This window comes from Aplysia californica, unplaced genomic scaffold (genome assembly GCF_000002075.1).
Source record: "Aplysia californica isolate F4 #8 unplaced genomic scaffold, AplCal3.0 scaffold00163, whole genome shotgun sequence".
Classification (NCBI taxonomy): domain Eukaryota; kingdom Metazoa; phylum Mollusca; class Gastropoda; order Aplysiida; family Aplysiidae; genus Aplysia; species Aplysia californica.
Window position 1 is genome coordinate 1175176 of NW_004797433.1, and position 15051 is coordinate 1190226.

General features: G+C 38.2%; 1 protein-coding gene across 1 annotated transcript in view; it reads left to right on the forward strand.

The window, feature by feature from the left end:
• LOC101859933 (ubiquitin carboxyl-terminal hydrolase 40) overlaps nucleotides 1-15051 on the forward strand; it is a 42155-nt gene that overhangs the window by 11916 nt on the left and 15188 nt on the right. Inside the window, exons 3-19 of the mRNA XM_005097763.3 lie at nucleotides 988-1202; nucleotides 1869-1936; nucleotides 2251-2364; nucleotides 4410-4535; nucleotides 4993-5031; nucleotides 6263-6409; nucleotides 7370-7456; nucleotides 7725-7781; nucleotides 9054-9182; nucleotides 9633-9773; nucleotides 10423-10491; nucleotides 10874-11070; nucleotides 11587-11747; nucleotides 12228-12309; nucleotides 13183-13357; nucleotides 14048-14144; nucleotides 14503-14573. Of these exons, the coding sequence (XP_005097820.1) occupies nucleotides 1019-1202; nucleotides 1869-1936; nucleotides 2251-2364; nucleotides 4410-4535; nucleotides 4993-5031; nucleotides 6263-6409; nucleotides 7370-7456; nucleotides 7725-7781; nucleotides 9054-9182; nucleotides 9633-9773; nucleotides 10423-10491; nucleotides 10874-11070; nucleotides 11587-11747; nucleotides 12228-12309; nucleotides 13183-13357; nucleotides 14048-14144; nucleotides 14503-14573 (1944 nt within the window). The 5' untranslated portion in view covers nucleotides 988-1018. The remainder of the gene's footprint in view (nucleotides 1-987; nucleotides 1203-1868; nucleotides 1937-2250; nucleotides 2365-4409; nucleotides 4536-4992; nucleotides 5032-6262; nucleotides 6410-7369; nucleotides 7457-7724; nucleotides 7782-9053; nucleotides 9183-9632; nucleotides 9774-10422; nucleotides 10492-10873; nucleotides 11071-11586; nucleotides 11748-12227; nucleotides 12310-13182; nucleotides 13358-14047; nucleotides 14145-14502; nucleotides 14574-15051) is intronic.

Here is a 15051-nt window from a genome sequence, read left to right on the forward strand (position 1 = left end):
GACAATTTACTATCGATAGGGCCAATAAAAAGTTTTTTGATATTTTGTGGGTTAGACGGTTTTATCACCAGGCCGACGATGTGCTGGGGTTACGTCGCAAAAATGAGTCAATTGGAATTAACCTGCTGTGATTACGCATGGCGTATGCATATGGACAAAATCCATAAAGATGAACAAATTTGTTTATCTTTAATATTAATACATGTATTAAATTTTATGAATTAAAATTCTTGCACCAGCAAAACTACATAATTTTTAGTGCTCCTTGTAGGCACAGCAGTGGTAGTACCATCACCAATGACGAATTGACTGAGGGGTTGGTTCTGCTAACTGTGGGCTATGTGGGGAGTTATCGGTGGGATGAGGAGTTGGGAATGTGAGGGGGGGGGCGATGCGTTAGGGTTTGGTTGTGGGAAGGGGTTGGGGTAGAGGTTGGAGAATTGGAGGAGGGGTTTGGAAGGGACTAGAGTAGGGAATAGGGAGAGGAGTTGGGATGGGGATAGGGAGGATGGGGTATAACACAGAAGTTCGCTTGATCATATAGTTCCACCAGAGAGGCCGACTAGTGCCAGAGAGCACACTGAGGAAATGTGAGTCCTATGTCACCCTAGCAGTGAAATGCTTAATTTCTAACAGCAAGCTTATGTTTTTGTTTTTGTTTGAGTTTTACGACGCTCGCAATTGCATAAGGTCATATGAGCGTGCGAATAGCAAGCTTATAATAGTGTTTATTTTTTTGTTCTTGATTAGTGTTACATTTAGTTTCTTTCACAAGTAAAAGATGTTTGTCATTTGATTTTTGTTGCAGTTTGGTAGAAGTGATGAGGCTGATTTTTTTTTTTTTAAGAACTTGGAGAATTGTTATGGTACACTTTTAGTTCTACACGTTTATTTCTGCTTCTATAGCTATGGTGCTGAAATTCTGCAGTGTCCAGATATTAAATACATGATGTATGGTGTTTATTCTTTCTCTTCCTATTTCTACAGTTGTTGGTATTGAGCTCCACTAGGATCAACCATGTTTGGAAATCTCTTCAATGAGGATAGCCAGATGGTAGGGCCAGATAACTTGACAACATCCTCTATACCAGCGCCTCCTGCCCACAGAGCTGAATGTCACTTAGCTGGAATTGATAACCTTGGAGCCACGTGCTACCTCAACTCACTTTTGCAGACTTTACTGTATACACCTGAATTCAGAGGTGAGTCTTGTTTTTTCTCTATCTCTTTTCTGGTGTGGTTTCAGCCCTCTGAAGTCTGACCCAATTTTATTTTTTTTTAAGATAAAAAAAAAACATGGCGCTACGTTTTGGAAGCTAACAATGTGCCCTTCTGTATGATTTTGCTGTCATGTTGTATTAAGTTGTATTGAATTTTTCATGTCATAGTGGTACTAGTTGCTGTATAGATAGGGATCTTCGAAGCTGCTTTTTGTTTGTTTTTGTTTTTTAAATTCTGTTGCTGTCTCTTTGAGATACGTTTCACACACTGTTAATACCTCCTTGTTTAAGTTGCTTACCTTTTCTCTGTCACATTACTGTCCCTGGAACCAACACATCGAGTATTGGATGGAATGGAAAGAAGAAGCAGCTTTGTGCATCAGAATTATTTTGCATTGTAGCTAGTCTGAAGGAAAAATGGGTTGTTGTTTTTAGAGTATATCACTAGAATTTAAAAATAATAATTCTTAAATGCTGCATGAATTTATAGTTATGGTGTAAGATTATCTTTTAGTATGTTTCGGACTGTTGGCGAAAAGCTGCAAGGGATAATAAGGTACTTTTGTCTCGCTTCTCTCTCAATTTCTTGGACAGAGCTTCTTGACTAAATGCCTTAATGCAGTTCTCACTCATCTTCTTGTATTTCAGAAAAACTCTTTGGGCTGTCAGAAAGAGATCTTGGCAGGTTGCAAGACAAGGACAATCCTGGAGCCAGGGTAAATATTTTTTTAATATTTTCAATTTATATGGGTATATTATGTTATAAACTTTCAAATGTGTTGAAGACTGATTAATACGAAATTGGTTTCTTTTACGCTTAAAATTAGGAGCTAAAGAGGTGACAAGTAAGAGACCATAAACATGTTGACAGATGAGTTTAATCCATGTTTTAGACTTGAGTGGAATGGGGTGTAACATGTTTATGATAATTATGCATGACTAGTTTTGATATTTTTAAGACTGCACACTTTTGGAGTACGCTGCAGTCTTGATAGAATTTCCATTCAAACCAGCTTTTTGGGTGTTTCAGGTGCGTGTGATTCCCCTCCAGCTCCAGCGTCTGTTCTCCCAGCTCTTGTTGAGTGACCAGCAGAGTGTCAGCACAATACAACTGACCAACAGCTTTGGCTGGACAAACCATGAGGTGAGATATCTTAGACATAACAGATCCTGCAGTTTGCTTGATGACTTTCAACTTTGTGTGGCATACATACCGGCTGAAAAATTAGCATCTCTTTCTTGTCTTGCGCGCTCATATGACCTTAGCAGTTGCGAGCGCCGTAAAACCTTATACTACTACTACTACTTTCTTGTCTTACCTGTAACATGCCATTCACATCTATTAAAGAGTTAATTCAAACGAAGGTAAGGGAATTGATTTCAAGTTTACCGTGCTTTATGTAGGCTTTCTTTTTATTTATGTTATTAACATTTAGTATTGTATAGTTGGGGAATGTTTTCATTTTGGGTTGAACGGACGATGTTGATTTCCACCAAAAGGATTTCCTCTTTCACTCGAACGTTAATACAGTGGAAACCATATATAACAGGCCCGGTAATAACAGAGATTTTTTAAATCCCCGATTTTTCCTACTCTTTGTCTCTATTAAAAGTTATCGGCAATAACAGGGCCTCATCGGAGCCCAACCGGTTATAACAGGGACAAAGGCTCGTTAACAATGTGTAAAAAGTGAGAGAGAGAGAGAGAGAGACAGAGAAACGCAGTGATGGAGCAAGCCCATGCAAGCCATGCCACTGCAAGCACACACAGCGTGTGAAGTGAGAGAGGGCTGCGGTGTGCTGCAGACTTCGATCTAGCCCGAAACCTAGCAACACGCACGGGTAATGTGTCTACTGTCACCAATGATGTCAAGCGTAAGAGATAATGCCTTTCAATTGACCAAAAAATACGAAATAATCCAGTCTTTTGACAAAAAGCAAGCTCCACTGGCAGAGATTTGTTGTCAGTTTGACATTCCACAAGGGTTGATTCACACCATTATCAAGGATAGAGAGAAGATAGTGGCAGCATACTCCAATAGAAAGTTTGCTCCAGATCGAAAGAAGACTACCCGATGCAGACGCTGTGGACCAAACTCTTCTGATATAGTTTAAGGAGGCAAGGGGAAAGTTGGTGCCAAAACCCCTGTTCTTGGGTACTTGTGGCAAAGGAAACTACAGTCAAACCTGTGTAAGACGGCCACCCATTGTCAAGGAGAAAAGTGGCCGTATAAGACAGGTGGCCGTCTTAGGCAGGACTGATCAAGACGAAGAAAACAAATCATTCCTATCAGAGGTCCCAATCCAAAATAGCCCTATTGTTGTTGTCTTTGTTGTTGTTGGTGGTGGTGGTTTGTATTTTGTTTGTAATTTTTATTTTGTTGCTGATTTTGCACAATGGTGACATTAAAACGAAATGTATCAGACGAGGAAGACCGAGTGCCGTGTAAAAACAAACTCATGGGTCGCCACCACTCGGAGAAGGAGCGACGCTTCTGTCGCAAGTTCATGTTGACGTCCATTGTTACTTTGTTACAGACTGGGTAAACAATGACCACTCATCTCACTTACGATTTGTGTTTAAGTTCTGGGCGGGGCTTATGGGTTATGAGGGATCACACGCTTACCTCACCAGTAGCTGAAAATTGGTAGCTATTAGTCAACAGTGGGAGGGGCCTACGCAACATGATCAGTTGGAGGGACTACCTAACAACAACGACAGGTGATTGAATTATCACGGCTCGCCCTCAACGACTAAGGTGGCCGTCTAAGACAGGTGTTATTGCTTAGTGTGATAGGGGTTGTGTGTTAAAATAAGGTGGTCGCGGCCGCGTTGGACAGGTGCCCGTTTTACACAGTTAAATTATATAGAAAAAACGCAAGGGGGAAATGGAAAGTGGCCGTTTGTACAGGTGGCCGTCTTATAGAGGTGGCCGTCATGGCAGGTTTGGCTGTACTACCCGTGAATAAGTACAGCTGGATTAGTCCACAAATGCTTACTTTCCTTGCATTTCTGATTTAACAGGGATCGGATATAACAGGACATTTTCTCTACTCCCTCCATCCCTGTTATATCAGGTTTCCACTGTAGGTGACTGCCGCTGACTGTTAACTAGTTGATATGTTGCAAATTAATTATGTATGACGTTACGGTCAGGTGTACTATTGTGTTACCTTTTCCCTTCTTAGGAGTTTCAACAGCATGATGTGCAGGAGTTAAACCGCATTCTGTTCAGTGCCATCGAGGACTCACTGATGGGCACCGAAGGACAGAACATCATTCAAGAACTCTACCACGGCACCATTGTCAACCAGGTACTGCAACTAAAACTTTCTATCTCAGATGAGTTTGTGGGACAATGATTAAGCACTGCCTAGCATCACAATGATTTCTGTGAATTTTCATGACCTCGAAATTTTGAGTCCTCACTTGGATACAAAATGTCGCTGTCAAAGTCGCAACTCGGTGTCAACAGACATGATGGTCATATAGGGACCAGAAAAATCAATGCCAGCTATTCTGAAGTTAAGTAACGAGTCCTGGCAGTTCTGTCAAATTGATTTCAACATTGCAGTGTACACTGTTTTCTTACCTAGTGAACTGTAATATCTTTAAAGGAAAAAAAAATTTGTCAACTCATTATCAGTTGAAATGTAAGGAGTGTAGAGATTGATACTCTTGTCTGCAGCTATGTTGCACTATTCTTAATTTTTACTGTTTGGTGTACGCATTTTTAGGGGGGTCTAATCTTCAATTTCTGTTTTCACGCAGATAATATGTTCGAAGTGCAAGAAGGTCAGCGAACGAGAGGTAAGCAAAATACTTTGTATATCAACTCAATGTTTAAATAATAATGGGATTGAAGAGTTGCAAAAGATCTCAGTAATGTGTGGAACGCGAGATATTCGAGATTTTGTGTATCTTGCGGCATATTTAGTGTCCTCTTGTATTATGAATAATCTAAAGTCCTACTGCATTTTGATGAATCAAGCATTCCTGAAATGATAAGTTTTCATGTGCATGTGATGCAGAATCATCTGGGATCGATGTCTGTGCTTCTCTTGTTTGTTTTGTTTGGTATGTGTTTTACGGTGCTCACAACTGCATACGGTCATATGTACGCTTGGGACACATTAACTTTTTTAGCTGGTTGGAAATGTTGAACTTTGCCCGGGTGGCGGCCGAAGTCTAATCTTATCGATTTTAGACCACCAAGGGATCTTTATCGTGCGCAACTTGCACACGGGCCCTCCGAGATTTTTCGCCCTGTCCGAGAAGGCTAGGTGTAGATCTTTCGTACCAGAAGATCAGGGGTGTGGCTGAAAGACAACAGTAAGAAGGAGTCGAGGAGTAGCAGTAGAAAGGCTGCAGAAAGAGTCGCGGTCAAAAGAGGTGAGGGGGTGGGGGCAGAAAGAGGAGACAAAAGCAAACAGAACTTTGCTAGAGAGTAGGAAAGGAGGTGAAAGGATACAATTTTAGAGAAGAAAATTTTTCGGTCGCTACCTGAATTCGAACCCGGGACCTTTGAATGAGAGGCCAACACCTTAACCTCTAGGCCACGAGGGCCCCCTGTGCTTCACTGGCTAGTGTTATGAAGACTTGAAAAGAAAATTAAAGGCGAAATAGAGATAGTCCCGCAAATGTTCAAGAATACCGTTGTAACAAACAAGTGGAACAGTTCCAGGCTTGCTTTTGTTATTTAAGGTGAATGGACTTGACTTTCTTTGATATATATATATTCTCTCATGCACCTGATTTTTAGAACTTTTTGTTTGAGCTTTCAGCAATGACTTGTGTTGGGGAGTTTGATATTTTGGAAAATTTGCTTTTTCAGAGTGGTTACATGAGAAATTTCTCCTCTTAAAATATTGTTTCTTTGGCATGTAATTATTTACATTATTAGACAGTTTGTTTTGTTTTAGTTGAGGTTTTACGGTTCTCGCAACTGCATAAAGTCATATGAGCGCCAATGTTATTAGTCATATTACTAATATTAGTGAGTGCTCATTATGTTTTAACCATTTGTGTTTTGTTACTGCAGGAAGACTTTCTTGACTTGACACTGGCTATTGCCGGTCTGTCCGGTTTGGAGTCTGCTCTCAATCAGTGTTATCGTCAGGTGGAAGTGATGGATGGACGCAACCAGTACCGCTGTGAGACCTGCGGCACCTACACAGATGCTACAAAGGTCAGGGTGATTCTTAAAGATAGCCCAGAATTATTTGTTTTAAGATCTCAGCATCTTTTAAAGAATTAAAATAGCAAAAAAATGTAAAGCATGAGAGGGATATTTAAACCCTTTGAGCCTTCGTAAGCCTTGAAACTGTGTGCACCCGAGACCTTTTGCTGGACTGCACAGAAAGATAAAGGTAGCGTGTGTGCTGAGATCCTTCAGGTTGATTTGTTTCTCTGAAGTCTTCATGAAAATACCCACCCACCATCTGAGTGACCTCAGGAGTGTAAGGTATTGTCAATTCTATATTTGTGGGGTTTTTTCTGGGATTGACGTCAATGAGAAGAGATGTGTCAGATAAGTCCTTTCTATTGCTTATACATGGTTGCTTTGAAACAAGTCAAGTCTTTGCTTATATGTTTACTTGTTCAGGCAATGAGTTCCTATTCAGCCTGTGAGATTTTATTTTCATTGTGCGGTCTTCTGAAGTTTGTTAATAGAATCAAAACAACTGTTTTTTGTTGTTGTTTATTTTTTACAGTATAGTGTTGCACTGTGCAGGAGAAAAAAATTTTTTTTAATATTCTTTTAAAAAGTGTGAATGTCTTTGTTCTCTCTTTTTGGCATAACAGAAGTCAGGAAAATACTATGTGGCACCTTAGTCCTACCCAAGAGAAACCCCATAGTTTTGCCAAACTCACAATTCCAGGAAAAAAGATTTCTGCTATCTTTCTTTTAGGATTTTATACCGATTAAAATTTTAGTTGTGCATTTGAACAGATGAGATATTTTGATTTGTAAGAGTTAATTCCAAGGCATTTTATGATGTTATAATTAGAACCAAAGTTGAGAAAACCTGCTTGTATCATGTACGAGTATATTATGTACTCTCCACCTAGAGAGCGTTCTTTTCTGCTTTCTCGTATGCTTTTGAATATTGATATTTCTGACACAAAGTATTGATACGGTCCACAGGGGGCTAAGTTGCGGAAGCTGCCGACTGTTCTTACAGTCTCCTTGTTGAGGTTCAGCTACGACTTTGTCAAAATGTCACGCTACAAGGTAAGAGATGTACTATACAATATACCTGTGGGTTTTATGGTTTCTATGTCTTTTCCCACCACTGTAGTTGTTCTGTGAAACTGTAGTCTATGGAAGGATTTGAAATAACTGTGTATCTTCCAGATCTGAAATGGAGAATATTCTTATCTTGTGCAAAATAGAATGAAAGTGGAAGGTATTTGATATGGAGGTAGGCAGGTTGAATTCAAAATATGTATGTTCTCAGGCTGGTGATGAATTTTTTTGTTCTTCATTTTCTTCTGCCCAGGAAAACGGCCGGTTTACATTCCCCATGGAACTAGATATGAAGCCATATTCTGAGAAGGTCAGTTATTGTTTATGTAAACTGTGTGTATACATCTACTTTGATATTTCAGTCTTCCTTAATTATGCATATTTTTTTTTTCAGTACTATTTTTTTTTAACTTTGAATTTTAATGTTATTTTGTAAACTCACTCTCACCACTTCACAACTGTGCAGATAGGAATCAAGTGTTGAAGCAATTTATCTTTACCTTTGAATGTTTTGGTTTGTTACAACAATTGAGAAAAGTCGGATGGCCTCTGGTGTAGACAACCGTTTTTAATTCAAAGTATAACAAGCAGGCCTCAAAGTTAATGGAGAAAATATTAATAACATCAGGTATACAGATGACACGGTATTAATAGCAGGCTCCGAAAAGGACCTTCAAATGCTTCTAGATACTGTTATAAAAGAAAGTGAACATAAAGGATTATTGTTGAATGTAAAGAAAACAGAATGCATGGTAATATCCAAAAAAGCAGCAAATCCTAGTTGTAATCTCATTAGCAAAGGTGAAAAGATCAAACAAGTCCAACAGTTTAAATATCTAGGATATATGATAACATCTGATGCCAAATCTTCCGCAGAAATAAAAAGGAGAACTGCAATGGCTAAGGCTAGTTTCAATAAAATGAGCCCAATCCTGAAAAAATAGAAACATATCAATGAACACCAAAATGAAAGTCCTGAAATGCTATGTTTGGTCAAACCTTCTATATGGCTGTGAATGCTGGACAATCACTAAAGACAGTGAAAATAAAATAGAGGCAACAGAAATGTGGTTTCTTAGAGACTGTTAAGAGCATCGTGGAAGGAAAAGAAATCAAATGAGGTAGTGCTTGATGAAGCCCACGTGGGACGCTCAATGTTAAAAACAATCAGGAAACGACAAATGCAGTTTTTGGGACACCTGAATAGACATAAGGGTCTTGAACATCTAGCTCTCACTGGCAAAATTGAGGGCAAGTGAGGCAGGGGTAGGCCCAGAACAACATACTTAGGGAACCTAAACAAATGGGTAACAGGGAAAAATTAGGGAAACGTAGCTTTTCTGAGAGCATCCGAGCAAAGGAATGAATGGAAAATCATGATCGCCGATGTCTGTCGCAGATCTGGCACTGGATGATGATGATGATAACAAGCATAGATCACTGTACTGTTGTGAAATACTAAACTGATATTTCTATATAGTGTAACAAAAAAAGAGATGAAGGGAAAAGGTTGATTTTTTAAAATGCTCAGCATAGATGCATAGACGATTCTCATTTTATTATACGCTGTTTTTCTTCCCAGGAGGTATGCGCCAACTCTGATGGTATTTATGAGCTCTTCTCAGTGGTGGTCCATCGTGGGGGAGCGTATGGAGGACATTACTTTGCCTACATCCGGGATATTGACAGCCTTGGCCACTGGGATTTACAGGTGAAAAAAGATGCATTTTTAGCATAAGGTGTCTTTTATTTAGACTGACGCAGATGGTTTTCAAGAAGAAATGTTTACTTCTTCTTTTTCTTTATGATTGGTTAGGGGGTGAAGAAGTTCTATATTCTCTGTCCTTTTTGTTCTATCTTGCAATGATAGAACAGAATTTATTGCCTTTTTTTTCCGTGAGTGCATTCTGGCTGGACATTTTCTGAATTGTACTTTTTTTGTGACTTAAAAGTAATAAATCTGTATAAAGTTTTCGTTTTGTGTTTGATTTTCAGTGGGTTTTAAGTTTGCACTTTTCGAGGGCTGATGGGAAATCTTTGTATATTTTTTATAAAAACGATGTCTCTTGTATATCCAATTAAGGCATAGCTGTTTTGTTCATGATCACTTGCTTGTGTTTACATGTGAGAGAAATGTTTTTGTCACTTTTTGAATCTCCAGAATGAAGTGGCTGCACAACCTAAGGCCGACCCTCAAGGGACTGGATTGGATGTTATAGAATGTCAGTCTCCTGTAGATTTGGTGGAGAACATTTTGGGCCAAGAGTCTCATGGCTCCATGTCGATTGACAGGCTCTGTGCGGTGAGTCCATGCTTGTCTTTGAATAAGAACATTTGTGTGATTTACGTTATGAGAATTGAAAATGTCTGAGGGGGCACAGAAAGCACTTGGTAAGAATCTCAGTACTTAGCTATTTGTTCTTTTTTAAGTTGTAGTGATTTTTTTCTTTTATTTTAGCAAAAATAAAAATGTTTTGATAGATGTCTTGTTTATTTGACAGAAGTATTTCATGTTATAAAGTTGGGGCAAATCCATATGTTTTATATTTCTTACTGAAATGTGTGCCCATAATGGATGGCACGAAAAAGTGTGAAAATGTTACAATGAATGGGCATTGGCTGATCTATTGCATTGTGAGTGTAGTCCATATTCTACATTTGAACAACATACGCCGAGGGTGTTCCTCTATGGTGTACAGTTGGACTTGTTTTTGAAAGCTCTTTGTTACCTGCTCTGCTATCGTGCTTTCCCTTTTCTTGAAGGTTGGTTTTTTGGGGGTTTTTTGTCACTAGTCAGCAGCTGTTTCTCTGTCCAGTGATTTTCGAAAACTTTTCAAAGTTCTATAAGTGTGAAAATAAAACGCTTAAATTACCTTCTCCGATAGTCTAACATGTTATGTCTGAGTTATGATGGGGTAATGTCATGGTATTCATGGCTGCTTTGCTTGCAGGAAATTTCCAAGACCACAGGTGTGTCGTGGAACAAACGCTTCAGGAAGACTTATGGGCCCATCAACAAGGTGAGCCACTCAGCTGGTGTTCAGAATGTCTTCGTGGACTTGAATTCTTGTGTGCAAAAAGAAAAAAAAAGAAACATTTCTAAAATGATTTTGCTTTTCAGTTTTTCTCAGTTTTTGAAGTAATTATCAAAAGTCAATTTATCTTAATTTTAATCAAACTGCCTTGGTAGAATTAATTTTGCGCTTTCTTTTTTTTTAAAATAGTTGTCAGTGTTTAGTTGAGATGAACATGTTAAATGCTGTCAGAGAGTCATTCACCTGAAAGAAATTATGTATTTTGATAGAACAGTTTTCGTCCATCTTCACCACTTCCACCTCCCCATTGGTAGAAAGATTTTCACCTTTATTTTCTCTAACAAATGGCATTTTCATTTTGTTTTAGTTCTTGAAATCATGCAGTTCATTTGACTACAATGGGGACTCCAATTGGGTGAGCCTTCGTAATACTGAGCAAAATGACTCAGGAGATTCTCAGACTACAGACAAGCAAAACAAGACTGGAGAAGAGGAAGAGAAAAAGATTGAGGATAATTTGAAGAAGGGTGAAAACAGAGCTCCCCCATCAACAAAGGACAAAAGGTTTGAATGTACTTTGTTAAAATACTATTGTTTGAATGTTTCTGGTGTTCAACAGTGTTCAATTAAAATTGAAATTGTTCTGAAATTTGAATTTGTTTTTGGCTTTATCTCATCTATGTGTATAGTCTAGTTCCTTTTATGAACTGTTGATGAAAATAACCAGGGCCTTGGTCTTCAGTAACTATTGGTATAATATGAATAAGTGCAGGTGTCGTAATTAGACTGTAGAACTGATGGTTAAAAGATTTGAGAGTGGCACATTTTCCAACTGAGTCCGAAATATTTTTTACAGTCTCAAATCGTTGCCCCTGTCCCCCAATCCTTCCACAAAGTGTGATCAATGTACCAAAAGGAAAAGAAGAAAGGTATCCACGGTAAATAATGTAGAAAATGACGACTTCAAATTATAAATCAGAAAGCTTCTTGGTATCTTGAACTTTCTGTTAATGTTTTTTTTTGTAAAGTATGGTTCTGTTTGACATCATTGTTATAATGTGTATGCATGTTTGTTCCCAGACCTTCTTCTCCAGAACCTGAGCCGGGCCACAGGTGGTTTTCCTTCAATGATTCTCGCGTGTCCCCGATCAGCACACATGATATAGAGAAACAATTCTCTGGCAAAGAGAGTGCGTACATGCTGTTCTACAGACTGAAGTCTCTAAACAGGCCTACAGAAGGTTTGTAATGGTTCTTTTTAGCTATAAATTTGTCCTTTTAGATTATCTGCGTCGTCTGATCTGTCAACATTTATATTCTTTACATATCGTCATTTTATTTTATCTCTCAGGAATGTAGCAGGGTTTTTTGGTTTGTTTTGTTTTGTTTTGGGGGGGGGTAGGTTGAAGTTGTTGGTTTTTTTTGTTGTTTTTTTCAGGGTGCAGGTTGATTTTTTAATGAAGATTTTTTTTCCTCAGTCTCTGAAATATGTTATGCCTTTTTAAATTGTGGTTAGTTCAGAGATGTGCATTGTGATGCTTGGACTTTGATTAATTTTGATGTTTTTCATTATTCCTACACCGTGTCATACCCTTATATGGTCTTGTAGGCATTAATGTCAAGCTTTGAAATTTTATAGTATTTGTCCTATTTTCTTTTTTAGATACTCTTTTTTTTTAATGCCATGATAATAACCTTCGATTTAACTGGTGTCATTGCAGGGGCAGGGGACAGGGCTTTCAATGTTCCAGATGTTTTGGTGAAGGAGGTAGAGGAACTGAACAAGTCTCTGGAGGCACAGAGGTGAGGTGTAGTCTCTGCTGTGGGCTGCTCATCTCTCTGTGGGGAAAGCAAATGGCTGATGGTGGCGTCAGTAGTTTAATGGTTATGCTACCGCATTTGTAATCGTGAGGTTGTGGGTTCGGCTGTTCTAGCCTCAGGTCCAACATTGTGTCCTTGTGAAAGGCACTTTACACAAATGTTCCTTACTTCACTCAGGTGGGAATGGGTACCCGGCCACAGACAGCAAAAGATTTTGTTATTAAGTTAGTGTTTCAGTGCCAGTAAAATGGCAGCATGCTCTGTATACTTTCCAGGAAGTTGAGATTATTTCTTAATGCTATCAGCTTTGTTGGGGTAATGGTACAGATTGTAAAGCGCTTAGAGCTTGCTGTTCAGCAGTAGTTTGCACTGCACAAATGCTATCTATTATTGTTACCCACTTTCTGGTATTTAAGTTTTGGTTAAGTGAGATTTTTTTGTGCGCCCTGATTACTTTTCATAGGGCTTAGATGGAAATTGTGTTATGTTTATCATATGATATATACTATTTTGGGTCAATAAGCAATTAAATACTTAATACAAGTTAGATACTCACATAATTTCATAATGTCTATAAAAACATTTAAAGGAAATTGTGATGACATCTGTTCAGAGAGAGAGAGAGAAAGAGAGAGAGGCATTGTGTAAATTTGTATCTTGTATAGTCTGTGTAGTTTGCCAGTTATTTAAAAACTTAATAGTCTTCAGACTTTAAAAATTTGTAAAACTTCACTTTTATTGGTTTTAGAGATTAAACACAAAAATAAATATGTCTATCTATAAACAATTTGTTTAATTCTTGCAAGGGAGGCTTTAAAAGTACTGCTCTTAATAAGACATGATGACTTTCCGCAGGCAAGAGTATGAGGCAGCTATCAACAGAGTCAGCCTGAAGATTTACCATCAAGAAGATTTTCGCTATGATGGTGTGCTGCGCTCTAAATCATCTACTAACTGTGAAACTGAGCATTTTGTGATAGATATAGACCGTCGGAGCAGTCTGGGTCAGTTGCGCATGGAGATAATGCAGGTGAGCTGGCTTTATTTCATTGAAGAAAAGGCTCGCTAGTGCATAAAGTACATTTGCTGGAGTTTACGCGTTCCTATATATTAATAAAATCTTGATATGTATGCATTTCATTAGAACACAATTCTTAAGGCCCATTTTATGAAAAGACCATCTAAGGTGCAGGCTTGATTGTTAACTGAAAGGTGAGATATTAATATTAAGAAGCTCAAGACCTGAAACTTGCTCATTGTTGATAATTAATGGCTTCTTGAATAGTAAAGGTTGAAAACTCTGAGAAATTTTTACTGTCTCTGACAAGTTTTGTTTTCCTGTTTGTTCATTTGGAATAATGATGCTAAACATCATTTCTCTTATGTTGGTCTTGACATGCAAATAACTTTTTAAAAATGTTTCTCCTTAGATATTAATATTGTCTTGAACGAAATATATTATGTTCCGATCAATTCTGCTATATTATTTTTTTTTTTATTTTTTTTTTGTTTGAAACCGAGACAAAGCTCTTGTCAGCTTCTGCCATGAAGAAAGAAAACATTATGGGCATATGTACCGCATTTTGCCTTGTAAGGAACTAGATTCTGGTTCAAGGCTAAAAGGTGGTATATGTTTGCTTTTTAAACTGTAGGAATTCAAGTGAGCAAATGCACAGCACCGTTAACATTAGTAGTTTTTTTCTTTTCTTTTTTCCCCCAGAGATTGGAGTCAAAGCCAGATTATGCGATGCATGACTTTTCCTTGCACAGACTGAAACCTTGCTGTGGCGGGTATCATCTGTTTGAAGAATTTGAGGGTATGCTGAATAAAATGTTATGTGTTATTTTTATTAGCAAACACTTGTGTGTATCTTTACTGCAAGTTTTCTTGTCGTCTATTCGGCTTCAGAAATTAGTTTGATGTTGGATTTTGGGGTGAAGGGGGGGGGGGTCTTTTTTGTTTGTTGCTGTTAACTTAATGGAGCTTTTTTTATTTTTATTGCTAAACTTGAAAAACTATGAGCCAATGTTATGACAGCATTTTTATCATCATGACCCCGTAATTTGTATTTTACCCTCTGGGTGTTGTGATATAAAGGTGTGGTATGTAATTTGATGGTGCTGTCTTTTATTTTGCCTAAGTGGTAGTTTCACTTACTCTTTTTTTTTCTACAGATGAGAGTTCCAGTCTTCAGGACCTGGGCTTATCCGCAGACTCTGGTTTGTTTGTATGGAATGGAGCTGTGGTAAGTTTTCCTGGGTTTTCTTCTCCCAAACTTTGCACTTTCCATGGATTCAAAATGTGTAATTCTTTTTTTTTTCTTCACGCTTGTTTGATTTATAACTGGATTTCAATATTTTGTTTTTAAAAAAAACATTTTTCCCCGGTTTTTCGTTTGTTTGTTATTGAATCTAAGTGCAAATACAGATTTATCATTGTTCAGTAGTGATATCTGCTTTAGTAGGAATGTGTCTCAGTTCTGCTTCTTACTCTAAGGTATCGAATAAACGGGAGGGGTAGGAATAATATGGGTGGGGGGGGTGGACAAGGGGTCCAAAATTAATAATGGGGAGGGGGGTTTGTGACGCATTCAACCTCTTACCCCTGTACTAGTGGGAACAAATCTGTTTTATTTCTCTTTCAGTGAATAAAAGGACAAGGATCATGAAATTTTAGTGATTTTAGTAAGTTACTGTGACAACTTTTCCCATTACAAACCAGTT